Below are 14,917 nucleotides of genomic sequence, written 5' to 3'. Positions count from 1 at the left end.
GAAGCAGCTGAAGGCTGCGGGACAAGATTTTAGTGTCCCGTTCCGTTTGTAGTCCGAGTAGTATTGACCAATCACGTTTGAGCAGGCTTTGGTTAAATGCAGGTCAACAGTTCGGGTGGAGAGCAAAAGAGGCCTAACATTTAACCAACAATAGCCCAAATACACCATGGTACTGATAATAATAATCAATTGAAGTAAAGAAATGTATACATTTGATTAAAATAAGATTAAACTACTTTTTGTGTATAGTTTTCCAAACTACAGTTACTGCTGATTAACTGTAGTGTTCCGAACATTTTAACACAACATTTTATTGAAACAGTGCTCCTTTGTCTTTCTTTGTCATTTGATCACTGTACCAGACACAATACTATTATTACTATTATTTTAATAAATGGATGTTCTCCACCATATGGTTGCTTTTGTGCGTCGCATATCTTCAGTGGTGCCATATCTTTTCTACATTTGGACATCTTGCACATGAGGACGGGTGACATTCAGCCATAACACTAAAATATGCATCAAACGTTAACCAGATCAAGCAAAAGACACTGAGAAGGATCATTCATATGGTTAGTGGGTAATGGACATGGTCTTTTTTAAAGAAGTGAAGAGTTGCTGCTAATAGTTACTCACTACCTCCTCATTTAACTTTTACAGGAAACAAACTGTCATTTAAAAAAACAAAGGCTCACCTAAGACTGATCATATGACTAGAACTCCATTGCCTTTGTAGAATAATTGATCCTTCTTTGAAGAAGTTATGGCTGCATAATGTGTATGGTCAGTTCTGATAATATACTAGTCTCTGACAGTACTTTGGATCTGACTGTGCTCTTTGAACTATTCTGACTGTACTGTTTGTTTTACGTCATGTTTTTTATGTATTATGTTTTGTCCTCTCTGTGGACGCCTTGGCGGCCGCTAATGGGGGATCCAGTTAACAAGCAATAAACAATTTCTAAAGGGTTGCTGGTATACCTCTTAAAACTATTTCCCTTCACATTGCTCAGTATAATGTATTGTTAGCAAACCACAAAGTAAGTCATGTTTTGCTATTTTTGTCAGTTGTAGGACAGTTGGAAACAGCACTTCGTCGATGAGCTTTTTACAACTGTCTAACATGAGTCACTCTTTATTTCAGAGCTGTCCGATTCAAAGCAAAACTTACCTCTTTAAACCACTCTAACCCATCTTTATGAAACCAGCCCCTGATCACAACATGCAGCGGAGACATTTTTGAGGGCATGATTGGCAAGAACAAGAAAAGGAAGTGCAAACTTTTAAACGACTCCAAGTGGTGGAAAATGAAAGAGGGGGTTTTTGTTTCCCTCTGAAGGCTGGAGTCTGATTTCCTGTGCGGCTCTGATTGGGAAAGCAGAGGCACGCACAGGGAGCCTGCTTCTGTATGGAGATGCCAGATGACAGGCTTCCCTACGAACAGACTGTTGCTGAACAGCACGCTGAAGTGGCTTTTGATTGATCATCAAACGTGCCTTTTATGAAACAATCACTTGTGTAAACCTGTTTTAGATGGTGGGACTTCAATGTCAGTGAGCGTGTGGTTCAAAGAGAACATAAATATTAGTATCTTAGGATCAGAGATGGGCAAAGATACTTCAAAATGTATTTTGATACAAAATACCCCTCAAATAAATGTATCAAAATAAAATACAAAATACTGGTGCCAGAAAATGTAACAAAATACAATACATGTATTTTGTATTTTCTGTATTTTCCGTTCTCTCACAATTTGGTATAGCAGAGCATTCAGGTTTGGGCTGTATAATGCACACAAAGCTCTGGTGAAGCCCACAAAAAGGACGAACAGTCACAGACATGTCAGTGTAACTAAGAACATCTGTGCTTGTTGATGGTCCTTCTTGAACATCATCTTGCTGAGACATGTTGTCCACCTGGCCAACTGTAGAATGTATGAAATAATAAAACTAAGAATACTTTCATAATATGCCTTTTAAATAAAATAAATTGGATATTTAATGTTTTTTTGTTTTTTTTAACAAATGGATCTACTGTCATAGCCTGGCTAATGTTAGCATCGACCTTGATATTATAACCATCACCATGTATATACAATAGGCTATGTAGCCAGACCCAGACATAAATTATACATCAAGCTAGTTGACATCTGTCACACTCAGATAAAATATTTACCTTGACAGACAATCGGTTGAACTTGAAGATCTGAAGACTGAACTCGTGAACTGTTTGTTGATTCGTGGAGAAAGTATTTTGAGTATTTTAAATACAAAATTACTCCACTCTAAAGTATATAGATGTAGTGTCAAGCATTTTGTTCATGTTCACCCATGTGGACACACAGTGTCTCATAGACTCCCTGTGCACAGCAGGAGTTTGTCCATAAGGCCATATGCCAGATTGTCCCCCTCCTCCTCCTCATCTTTTGTTATCTGAGTGACCCTTAGGTGCACTGCAACCCAGCTGACCCTGAAGAGACACCACCTTATTGACCAACTCACAGCTCCATAGAGTCCATTACCTAAACCAAATTAAATCCCACACTCATTAAAACGGATTTCACCTTGTTTCAATATCGACTATTTCTTTGACTCACCTTTCTCTTACTTTGAAATAATTCCTCTTGAATAGACAATAATGTATTTACTGCATTGATGCTGTCACATATTCAGTGATGGATATTTTGGTTTTGTGCTGCAGCATCTGGGTTCAGCACCATTGGATCTGTTGTAACTGTTTTCATTGTCTGACTGTGGCAGTGATTGTGGTGAGAGGATTCTTGAATAACCATGTTGTCTGTTTTTAATTATTCAGCCCACTTCCACATTTAACAATAAAAAGTCAGTTTTTAAGCCTGGAAAGTTCTCCGGCCAATTAATGCCAAACAAAAATATTTAGCAATCTTAGGCCTCTGATGGCCGTGTGCGGTAAAATATTGCGCAGTATATGATATGTGACAGCTGCTCTCAGAAGGAGGAAATGGGGAATGTGCACACAAACAGGGCTTTAGTTTTCTCCAAGGCGCTCAGTCCTTTGTGAATCGTGTCTTTTTTTTCAAGAACTCAATCTACCATTCCCACAAAAATAATCAAAGAGGGCAGCCTCTATACTGATGGAGATCAAGACAGCAAGTTAGTGGAGTGTGATGTTATTTGAATCCCATTAGCTCATTAACACAAGTTTAAACTGTGATGAGCTTGTGTAGCATTGCAGGGTTTATGTAAACCTGCTGAGCAGATGCACCTCGTCCCCTTTTATTTTTTGTGTCGGACAGGTTTGCAATGTAAAGAATGGAAATATGGGCTGTTAGTTAAGGTTTCATGATGTTTCAGCAGCCTTTGGATGGCTTTATTGTAGGTCCTGCTAAACAATGCGTTGTGGTAATATAAATTCTGTTAAAAACACAGTTATATGTAACGTTTACTGACAACTTTTTCTTTGTGACCAAATTTAGTTTTGACCCACACACGAGGACGTTCCACCCGCAAATCCCCAAAACATAGGTCAGTGCCGTGTATACACAGCCTACTGGACTGCCACAACAGGGTAGCATGTGGCTGGAGAGACTGTCAGAGGTTCAGTTCCTGAAAATGTGTCCTTGAGCAACACACCAAAACCACAGCCTGCCTCCTGTCTGGACGACAGCGTCAGCTCAGCGCGTAACTGTAAAACGCACTATTCGGCGGCGCTATGACCCTGCTGCCTTCTGCCTGCTCGGCTCCAGCGCTCCAGACCTGGTAACGGCAAAGCTGGAGGAGCGCAGGGAAGGAAGTCATCTGATAGCTGTAGTCCAGTTTGTTGCTGGAATCAGGATATCCTTCCAGCTCCTCGCTGAAATTCCAAGGATTTTTTTTTTTTTTGGTGCTTGTAACCTCCTCCTCCCCCTGAAAGTAAGCTCCCCGCTTGTCGCGCTGTCTCCGCCGGGGCTCCGTTGGACTGTTTCTCAACAAATACTTCCAAAAGTGCGTTTTCGACCCCTGGAAAACGGGATTCGACCACTGTGATTAATATTTCTGCCTTTCGGCACACATTCCGTCTTCCTGTCGTTTCCTCTGGATCGACGAGAACAGATTGGACATAGTCTCCCCGTGGCACGCTGGACTAATGGTGTAGCCTACTTACAAGGACGACTTCGTCTTGAAAAAAGTTGAAGAATAATTGTTTCCTAACACACAGCCCCGGATTGGTCCTGGAGGCGCCGATCCTGCGTGCCGAGTGAGGAAGGAGTGCGTTCGTAACGGATTCATACTTTGGATTTACGCACAAGAACCTTCCCCCCCCAAAACATTGTCAGTCGACACCATGTGTCTCTGATTTATTCTCCAAACCCAACTATGGATTTAACCCGTGTATGATTTGTGTTGACTGTGCTGTCTCCTCTCAAAATTGCCGCAAAGCTGAGACTCGCACAACACCATGCATCGCTTCTTGGAGAAAATCTGCTGCAAAATTGAGGGAAGTCGGGAGGCAGCATGACTTGGGCTCTGGATTTCTTTGACTCTACATTCCATTCTCATATAATATCTTAATGCTGTTCCATTTTGGTTTACAAATATGATGAAATGGCAGCCCCGGAAGAAGGTGAGTCAGGCTAATATTTTCTTCCAATTATGGCGATAAATAACGTTATTTCTCTGGAGCACAAGTTGGAAAGATTGGGCTCGGTCAGACTGCTGCTCTTTCTATTCCTTTACTATAAATGAAAGGACCTGTAGATAGTACTAACCAGATCAGCTGAACTGTAACCAAAGAATACTTTATAACGAAAAGCAAGTTTACATTGTCTCTCCCACTCCGTTTAAATTATTTAAGAGAGACAGTAGTCAGCTGTTGTGCACTGCACTGTATATAACCTAGTACATACCAGCATATTAATAGTGCTCATCCAGGGGAATAACATGTGTTGCTTTGTTAATGTTTTATACTCTGATCTGTGTTTTGTTTGTTCTGCACCTCTTAACAACATCAGACAGACGCACTCTTTTATTCTGGACTAATCAAGACGTTAGTGATTCATGTATCCTGTAGTGAATATCTGGAGTTGTGGCTCGGGAATAGAAAACAATATTTTGACAATTGAATATAGACGGTGGAACATTGCAGCTCAGCAAGATTTGCACCTAAAAGTTTCAGAATGAACTGACACCTCTCTACATCTTTTAGAGGATTCTGGCAGAGGAATCATTTTCTTAGACACATTCACATTGCATTCTCTTATTGCCCCATTTTTGGTAGCCTTGGAGTATTACAACATGGAAAATATCTGAAAATCATCTGGGGTCTATAAAAGAAGGGTTGCACTAAGATGTCTATGGTTTGGATTTTTACCAGCAGGGGGCACTTGTCTTACAAGAAGCAGCCTTCCTTTGCAGAAGTGGGCTTTACACTGGTCTAGAGTGAAAAGAAAGAAAAATGAAAGAATATTTCCTCCATCAACTGTTTTGCATCATTCGAAACTTCTCCCAAAAGACTTTGTTATATAGCAGCTTAAAAATGTACCGGATTTTTTTTTCCTTTCGACCCTGATATGTCTGCCTTCTCAGCTGAGACATGATGATGATGATGTGTCTTTATAACCTCCCATTAAACAGCTCAATAGTTACCAGTACCAGAAGTAGTAGAACCACGACTACTGGCACTGGTAGGAGCTGAAACCTACTTCCGTGTGTATGATCTGAGTAGCTCGCCATCTCATTGCTTAAATCGTTTTTTGTGTCATTAATGTGGATGACCTCATCCCGAAAGAGGAGATGAAAGCAAGTAATCTAAAACCGAGCTTTTTAATGTTGAATCATCAACAGAGAAAATAAAAGCTGTGAGCATGCCCTAATGATTTCTACAGCTGTGCAGTGTATCTGCCAGAATCATCCATGAGACCCCCTCGTGAGGACTAAAAGCCTCTCCTCACTGCGGGAATTTATTCCCACCACACTGCAGTCATATCTGCTCAAGCTTAAACAATCCTAAAAGCACACACTGCCCTTCATGTGTAGATTCTCTTTTCATCAAAGATCTTTTTTCCTAGGGTACACCAGAGCACGCTCATCAAGGAGGGAAATGGTAACTCAGTTTTGTGTGAGGCTGATTAATTAACCTGTTGGACATGTTGGATGCTAGATGCATACATATGAACACAAGCACTTAGAGAGCAGTGCACAGTATTTTAGAGTACTTGCCATCCACAAAGTGTTTTTTATGTGAGCTTGTGCGTGCGTGCGTGTGTGTGTGTGTGTGTGGTGGGCATTATCCCTTCACCCTGGCCTCTGGTTTATTGCCAGTGATGTCCTCTGACTTAGATATTGAACGTAGCAGCCAGTGCACTGGAATAAAAACAGCTATTGTGCTCCACATGGTAAAGCAAGTGATTTCTGTAGAATACAACGCTCTCTTTTAAAAGTGCTGGCTTCTTGTTTATCTGCTTTTCAATCTGTCTCTTCACTCCACTTGTTTGATGGGAATCAATAGAAAGTGTAGGAGCATCAAATTGATTCAGGCTGAGTGTCCTGTCCGCATCGTCGTAATGGATTACACTAATGAGTCGCAATACCACATCTGTGATGTTGGAGAGAAGAGAGCAGCCGTTCCTGTAATGTTGCCGCTAGATAGCTTATCGGTTCTGGAGAGAGAAAGAGAGGAACGTCTTATTTTTATCAGGGGATTTGTGTGATTAACTTTTTTTTATACTGTGATTTTGGTGGAGTTGCTCTGACCACCTGAGTCAATTCAGAGAGTGTGTCTATTACACAATGTTCAAATGTGGAGACATATGACTAAAGGCTGCCATAGCGCCCTGATAAAGGTTAGATTGGACTGTGTGTCTGGGCTGCGATAATCAATGTTTTCTGAAGAGTGAGCTTTTTTTTTGAAAGCCAAGTGCAACAATGCACATGAAGCCATTTTCCTTTTAAAGTAAAGAGACACTGTTTTGTGTTTGTGAGGCTGAGGAATGCTAACATGGCTGAAAGCACGAGTGGGGTAGGGTGGGTGTGCAGCCGCTGCCACTGCAGTCGTCTGTGGTCGGGTTGCATTAGAGGAAGGTAAAGGTAAAGCTAACTCATTGAGTCAGGTAAGAGATGGCAGCGTGCCTGAAGTGCACTGAAAGCAATGAAAGCCACCAGTTTACGTTTAGAGAATAAAGAACCTTTGGGATTGGTTTTTAAGACACTGGGTGCTTTCAAGTGGGCACACAAGTCCAAAGTGGTTTGGATATTAATTATGTGTTTGAATTATACCTGTCTGTATGGGACATTGAGTTTGACTGTTTTTTCCTTGTCCATGAATTTCTTTAGCAACAGCTGAAAAACATTCCATGCTCCTTTTTTATTTTTTGCTGCCAGATGTGTTTTTAATTCATCATCAGCCAATGTTTTCTTTAGCAGAATTGCTCACAACCTGTTCATATGATGGGTGGTCTCGTATTACAAAGCCAGGCAGTGCATTTACAGTTGACATTATGCCCTGTGGCAGTGTGACCAAGTCAGAAGGAAGCGACTGTTTGTTTTTGTGGTTGTGCCAGATGTTCCTGTGGGTTCCACACAGTTGACATTAGGTCTTGTCACCTGAGAGCGACAGGATGCCCTGCTCGTGTTTCTGTGGCTAGGCTCACGGGACGCTTGGACTTTTACCATCAGCAGGCGCACTCTTGCATCCCTGACCATGTTCATTGGCTTTTCACTTTGGGGAGTTTCTCATGCTGCTTTTCCTCTTTGATTCGGTATTATTTATGAGCTCTCCGGTGGGGGGAAAGGGCTATCTCTCCCTCCAGCGCTCCATCAGTCCCTGTGACGTCTCCTGGCTGGCAGCAGCCCGGCAGTTTTGGAATACATTTACAGCAGGGGAAAACCCATCAGAATGTGAAGAGAAGCGCTAGAAGACACATCTGAGTAGAGAAGAAAGCGGGGGGTGAGGCTGTCAGTGGGGGAAGGAATCAATTGGGAGAGTGCTGAGTGCTGGACACAGATTGAGATACATCGGGGAACAAATGAATGATGACTAGATTGTAGGATTGTAGGAAATAAGGAGATAAATTGGTGGATATTGAGGAGATTTGCTGTAGAGCCGTAGACATTGATAGAATTTGAGATGGTTGGAATTCGAGAAAATGGGAAAGGGTTGGAGACTAGAGAATAAGATGGTGCAGGAGATTTGGAGTTTAGGAGTGAGGGGCCCTAGAGTGAGGCAGCAGGGATAATTAATGATAGGGAGTGATAGTACCTGCTGTTCCTGATGCTGCGCAGTATTTACGGCCCAGCGTGCCGAGTGGAACGGGATGCGGCTGCGTGGCCAGCCCCCTGGCCTATCCTCCTGGGGCGTGAAACGATAGCAGTGGGAGCGGGGGATTGGTTCAGGTAAAGGACTCAGCAATACAGCGGAAATTTATGTGCTGTACTCGCTCTGTTAATCCCAGTCCACCCCCTCCCATTGGGAGAGCTGGACAGAGATGGAGGACAGAAGGAAGAGCTTCCTGGAATGCAAGGCCTTTCTTAGTGTTAATGTGACGCAGTGGTCTGCAGGCCGCGCAAGCTGCAGGTATATGCCCCATAAGACTCTTGGGAGTCCACTGTCAAAATACAACAGGAGAAACAATAGAGACAATGGTGACTGGGCCATCCTGCTCTCATTAATCCTCATTCCTGGGACCTGCACATGCCACTGTGAGTGTGGAGATGGATTTTTGGATAGCAAGTGGTAAATGCAAAGATTGATTTAACTGTAGAATGGTCCATTTGTAATGATTTCCTCCAAGCCTCAGAGCACCCATTTCTGATTTGCTACAGCTTTCCTTTACCCCCCCAGTGCTTCTGTTCGAGCAAATGGAGCTATGTTCGAGTTTATTGAGGTCATTGTTCCAGGGGTGCGGTCAGCTGCTCTCAGGGCTCAGGAGGTGCCTGCCTCTGGGCGCCTCCACAGGGAATAAAGCGGACCTGACTTGATGGACCACATCAATGGGAACACATTTCCTTGTTCTATGAGGTGGAACAGTCCTCTGCAGGACTTAAGCTCTATTCTTTTCATTCTTTTCATTGGTTAAGCTTCTGTATTATGTACTCAGTCTTGCAAATACTGAGAGCCAGTGTTTCAGACATAAGCTGGCTAAAACACGTTTTGAATAAGGGCTGTCAATGGCACTCGAGACGCATCCCTTCAATATGTGGCCTGAAAAACATGCATACTTTCCTCTGTTTCACAACATTCATCAGAGTACAGCTGCCAAAACCTCAGTTCCCACATTCCTTTATAACTCTACACTGGGCTGGTTCCAGCGGGCCGGGCATAGTATCCGCTTAGTCTTCAGGCCCTGCAGCTGTCTCCATCCAACGCAGTGCTGTATGTTGTGACAGACGTTTGCTGCTAGTGTGTTCCAAAGAGGGCCTGTGATCCAGCCTGGATAGAAATGTGTGAAGAGCACCACTAATACCACCCTGCCTCTTGCTGACGCCCCTAAATCCCACTAATTCCATCCCTTCTATTGTCAGAGATGGGATTCATAAGCCCTTCTTTGAAGGCTCAATTTTCCAGGAGTGTGTCCGTGGCTTAGCCGTAGGCTTCATGTAGCCAGGACTGGACATTCCATTCCTTGGATTGACGGCCTGGTCTGGCACTTGAGTGGTCAGTATCTAGGTCTCGAGTATATTATTGATGATTGCTGACCTTGAAAAACAGAGTCAATTAACCCCTGAATTGTCATGACCACTGCCCACTTGTATAAATGGCACAGTGCAAGAGAGAATCAAACGAGATTAGTCGAGCCTCTCCGTCCCCCTTCAGAAAAGCAGTAGGTCCTGTGCAATGTTTTTGCAGTCAAACGGAGTAGCAGACACACACACACAAACTGCCTCAGCAGAGTGTTTCTCCAGGGGTCACAGAAACAACCAAGCCCAAAGCAGATTGTTTTAGTTCCCCTCACCGTCGCTCTGGTCTATCTGTCCCTGCCTCTCCTTACTTTTCCTGCCATGCTGAATGTGGTGAGGGGGTAGCTTCGAGAGTTTTTCTTTTACTGCTGGCTGTAAAATCCTGCAGGAAGGAAAGAGAAATGATGCCGAGCACGACCCGCTGAGCCCTTTCCCCCTCCGTCTCTCAGGGCTGGGTTTAGCTGCTGTTCCCTCTCGTAAGTTTGGATTCATTTATACGAGGCTTATATTGGGATACTTATGTCAGGCATATGTTTATAGTCGCTAAGATATGTGGGCAAGGAGCTCTTCCTTACACTCCGTGGGCTCGTCTCCCAAGGGAGATTCATGATTCCAGCACCCTTAACAAGGCACACAGACAGGTGGTGACTGACAGGCACACTGGGATAAATTCAGTAATGAGGACTATAGAACAAGCCTCCATGGTCAACCCCCCCATGCTTCCCTGTTGCAAATGATCTCATGCCTCATAGAGTTTATATATTTAACTAGGGGTTCTGTTACAGTCTAATAGAGCCATAGCTACGTACGGTATAATGCTGTCGTTGCCCCCTCACTGAGGCTGCTCTCTGCCCCCTCTGTGTTCATCCCAACAATGTTACCTCCTATTGTGCGTGTTCCTGCGGTTGTCTGCGTCTTACACCTGAAAGTGTTTGGGTTGTTTGTTTCTGCCACTCTCTGCAGACTAGATTTGTTTATGTGACTTGAACCTTAATGTGTACCGCGCCCCTCTGGCTCCAGCAAGTTGCATTGCCACCTTCCTTTAAATGAGCTGTGTAGGGAAAAATGATTTCTTTGTGTGTCCATGAATATATGCGTCAACTTGTTTGTCTCATGTGCTGCGTGTGTGTGTGTGTGTGTGTGTGTGTGTTTGTGCGTTTTAAAATGCCCTCTTTTTGTCTCTTGGAAAATGTTTGGCTCGACAAGTGAGCGATATCCTTGCGTCAGATAGGACATGATTTATGGCAACTGCACAATATTATCATCCATCAGAGATGGGCTACTAAAATACTGTACCCTTTCCTTCCTTCTTGCAGCCTCCAGCCCTAGCGCCTGATCTATATTCCTGTGACTGGTGTCAGAGGCCACATTAGAGCATGTATTGTTCAGCAGTCTAGAGAGTGCTCCAGTTACCACTGTGAAATCTCAAGCATCAGCGGCTTCTTAACTGTTTAAATATACTCTACGGGGCTGAACACTCCTTCAGGGGCCGGCCAGACGCTACACAACGTCTATGGTGTGGTATTACATTATTTGAAGTAATGCCTGCCTTTTTATAGCCATGTAAAATGTGTTTGCCGCCTTCGCCACCTGTCTGGGTGTTCTGCATGATGAAATTATGCTGAACATGTATAGTGCTGTGAATGCTACTGTCTTCTCCTACAAAAACTGGTATATGCACCGGTCCAGCTGCTTGAATGAGGGCTGTAAAAAAAAAAGATGCATAATCACACACTGGAACAAAAGACCGAAACTTGGCACACAACAGTTGGTGTAACGCTTCAGGTGTGAAATTACCCTCCAAATTTATATTTAGGAGTATGTGTTGGCCTCCTCCTCTGCGTCTTCCTGAACAATGTTGTTTTTTTCAGTTGCAGAGAAGGCTGCAACTGATGTACTACTTTCCGGGCATAATGCTGCAGTAGTATCTTTGTCAGAATAGTATAGTTCAGCTGCCCCATTAGGTCTGGATAAAGCTACGGTACAGCTCAGGTGCTGAGGTGCTGACTCAAACTGCTGAGCCTTGTGGTATAATGAATGGATATATTATACTGTACAGACACGGAATGCTTCTCGTTTGTTGCTGCTGGGTAGTGCACAGTTTTACAACAGTGCCCTGGGGACATTGTTGTATCACAGCCGTGCTGGCTGGCATTTGGACATGTGAAATTATCCATGCCCGAGTCTGTCAGTGAATATGACTGCATGTGTCCATCGGGCTCTGACCAGCAGCCGGAGCCTTCAAACAGGCTCAGGCTGCACTGCTGAAGTTGCACACAAACTTTGTACCTGGAAGCATTGGGCTTTTATTTTCTTCCAGACAACTCTGACGTTGTATTATTTATTGCGTTGCCGTGCACACAAGCTCAACAGCTATGAGCTTAAAACTCATTTACTCATATATGAATACATATTAGGTCCGCAAATGCACTATAGGCTGTTGACATTTACGCCAGAAGATGTATTTCCCCCAGCTTTCTAACACTCCATCCCCCCCCCCCCCCCCCTCCACCCCCCCCCCCCCCCCCCCCCCCCCCCCATCTCTGCATTGTGCTGCTGCTTCTAGCTAACAGAGGAGGGCCTCAGGCAGAGCAGGTGCAGGCTGCTGCGATGGTGTCTCTTCTGATTCTCACACACACACACACACACATACATGGGTACACCCAGGGGAGACCGGTTGGCTATGGTACCACTCTCAGTGAAATGGCAGACAAGGATTGTTTGTTGGAGGGTAGGAAAAGCTCTCCACTGGTTGTATGTTGTGGTCTAAGTAGAGAGTGAGCAGGTGTTTAGAAATTAAAGCAGTCGTCCATGTGCCAACGTGCTCTTGGTCCCAAAGGAACAATTTTGATCTGGTAAAATCCTGTTCGCTGCAAATCTGTTGACAATGCTGGGTGCCAGCTGGTGTTTTCAAGTGTGTCTCTTTGGCACTATGTTAGAAATCTAATTTAATAAGTTGGTTTGTGCCTGTTGCTGTGAATCAGCATTTGATGAAATTACATGGTTCAAGGCCTTAAATGTGCAATATACGCCGGGAAGCTTTGAATCCCAGGGTATATTGCAAATTTAAGGCCTTAAATTTGCAATATACGCAAACAACTATTTGCTATTTAAATATATGGTGGAGTAATATCTACCTGAGCAGATATACACCTGAATGCACCCTGTCGGTGCCCACATGCTTTATCGTAAAAAGCTATCCACTGGTTGCTGCTGTCTCTAAATCTACCACAGCCTACAAACTGTAGTTTTTCTCCCATTGAGGCGTTCCTTCTCTGCATAACTCACAGGAAAGATGAATTGTTGACACACTGGTGACTTCAGGGAAGAGGGAGAACTTTCCAGTTCTGTGGTTTCTCGGTCATCTCTGACTCCGGCAGCAGCCATGGTGTCCAGGCTCCTGGTAAGCTACGCTGTGTTGTCTTTCAAGTGTTGGTTTTTTTTCCCCCATTGGAAGCACGCAAGTTGGCAGAGTTAAGGAAAAACAATACTGGGAGACTCACAGATCATGCTTTTGACTTCCAAGGTTGAATTCAAAAGCTTATTTCGATCAATTTTCCACTTCGAATCAACATCTTGACACCCGTTAGTAGCACCAACCCTCCGGTTCCCCCTCAGGTAAACACTGTTGGCTCTGTCGGTACGTTTTTATAGTTTGTACTGAGCTCAGTTGTTGACATGTTGAGAGCCGTTGAGAGGCAATAGCAATGTTCCCAATCGTGTATATATCACATTTAATCAATAGAAATATCTGCTTAAATGCAATGTTTTTGCGATATGTTTTTATGTTTAATAATAATGATACATTCTCAATTTACAGTTTTAAGATTATGCTCCATTGGACAGAACCCTAAAGAAGGTTAATTATAGTTTATAACATATGAAATGTCAATGAAATTGGTGACAAACATTCAACAGAACCAACATAGCTTTACATGGAACACTGAATAAATTAGATTAAATAATGAATACGTTAACTGCAGTGATTACCATCACATCGATTGCCAGGGAACTTCTGCACCTCCACGTCGCGAACGCACCTCAGCGTCAGGTCCGTCAGCTGGAGACCTGCATCGCACGGCAACCGGTAAAAATAACGAAATATGTAATGTCAAAAATGAGTCTCATAAATGTATCCGTGTTATTGTGATAGATTTGATCTGAACATTTTCAAGCTTGTTTCATCACCCGGCCTTGTAAGACGCACAATGACTTTGTTTATCAAAAACAGAAGAGGCCTGGTTATAGAATAATAGTGTTTTTTTTGCTCTTCTTGTTTCAGCTGAGTCTGTGTTTTGTTCTGGAAAACAAAAATTGACTTGACATTTGAAATGGATTTGTAATCAAAGTGAGAGACAAATGTAATGGCTTCGTCATTGAGCTGTCAGCCTGATGACTGCTGGCGAGACAGCTTTGATGAAATACTTTGGAATTCTTTAGTTCTACTACAGGAGTAATAATTAGAAACTGATGAAAAATGTTGAACAATGGCAAAATTGCTGATCAGCGTGCCGCTATTCCCTCATTGCACAGTGCGTGAGACGCGTGATGCCTTTGTAAATGGAGTTTGTCAGTCTTCTGAGCGCAGTTTGGCAAACAGACAGATGGACTGGCAGGTTGACAGATAATGTAGATGTGAATGTGGCGGGCGACACTCCTTCTGAGACACCTCTTTGACTGTTATCACAGCCACTTGTCCTCATTCCCATAAAGAGAGACTCATTTTATTCCCTGCCCTTGTTTCCTGCGATGACGGGAACTGTCACCCTCGCATGGGAACTGCTCATCACGGGAGACGTACACTAAACAACATGAGACAGAAAGCCGTTTTTTGTACCTGTTCATTCAGTGCGCATTCTGTTACTTCTGTTTTCTCATCAGCTATTGATGCACATGCTTAGTTGTCTCAATCAAAGAGCGTCTTTGAGTGCTTCCCTGTTTGGTAAATTAGCGTCAAATGATCTTGTTTGAGTGCCCGTCTCTTCTTGGCTTGTGCAATGGAGAGTCCCGGGGGGGTTTGTGAGAGGATTCAGATGGGAGGTTGCTAAGAGGAGGGGGAGTTATGAAACCTGATTAGAATATGGTTTGAGTTAATTACCTAAGAAGTTTTTCTCATTTCATCTATCTATTTGTAATCTAATTACAGACGGTGGTTTTCCAATTCCTATCAAATGAAACCGTAACCGGTCCCGAGAGGAAGGGAGGGGGGATACAGGCAAGAAATGATACTCCTCCCAGCCCCGCCCCCCCCCCCCCCCCCCCCCCCCCCCCCCCCCCCCCCCCCC

At 43.6% G+C, this 14,917-nt stretch overlaps 1 protein-coding gene across 3 annotated transcripts in view; it reads left to right on the top strand.

Annotated features, from left to right (window-relative positions):
• LOC116384474 (tetratricopeptide repeat protein 28) overlaps positions 1 to 14,917 on the top strand; it is a 157,683-nt gene that overhangs the window by 43,689 nt on the left and 99,077 nt on the right. The window contains exon 1 of one of the 3 annotated variants that reach the window (XM_031849158.1): positions 3,697 to 4,581. The exons of the other annotated variants lie outside the window; for them this stretch is intronic. Within the exon in view, the coding sequence (XP_031705018.1) occupies positions 4,555 to 4,581 (27 nt within the window). The 5' untranslated portion in view covers positions 3,697 to 4,554. Of the gene's footprint in view, positions 1 to 3,696; positions 4,582 to 14,917 lie in introns of those variants that run through there. 3 annotated transcript variants of the gene reach the window in all.

Source organism: Anarrhichthys ocellatus, unplaced genomic scaffold (genome assembly GCF_004355925.1).
Source record: "Anarrhichthys ocellatus isolate YVR2014 unplaced genomic scaffold, GSC_Weel_1.0 scaffold9, whole genome shotgun sequence".
Taxonomy (NCBI): domain Eukaryota; kingdom Metazoa; phylum Chordata; class Actinopteri; order Perciformes; family Anarhichadidae; genus Anarrhichthys; species Anarrhichthys ocellatus.
Note: the sequence above shows the minus strand (reverse complement) of the source record. Positions and strands in the feature narration are given on the sequence as shown.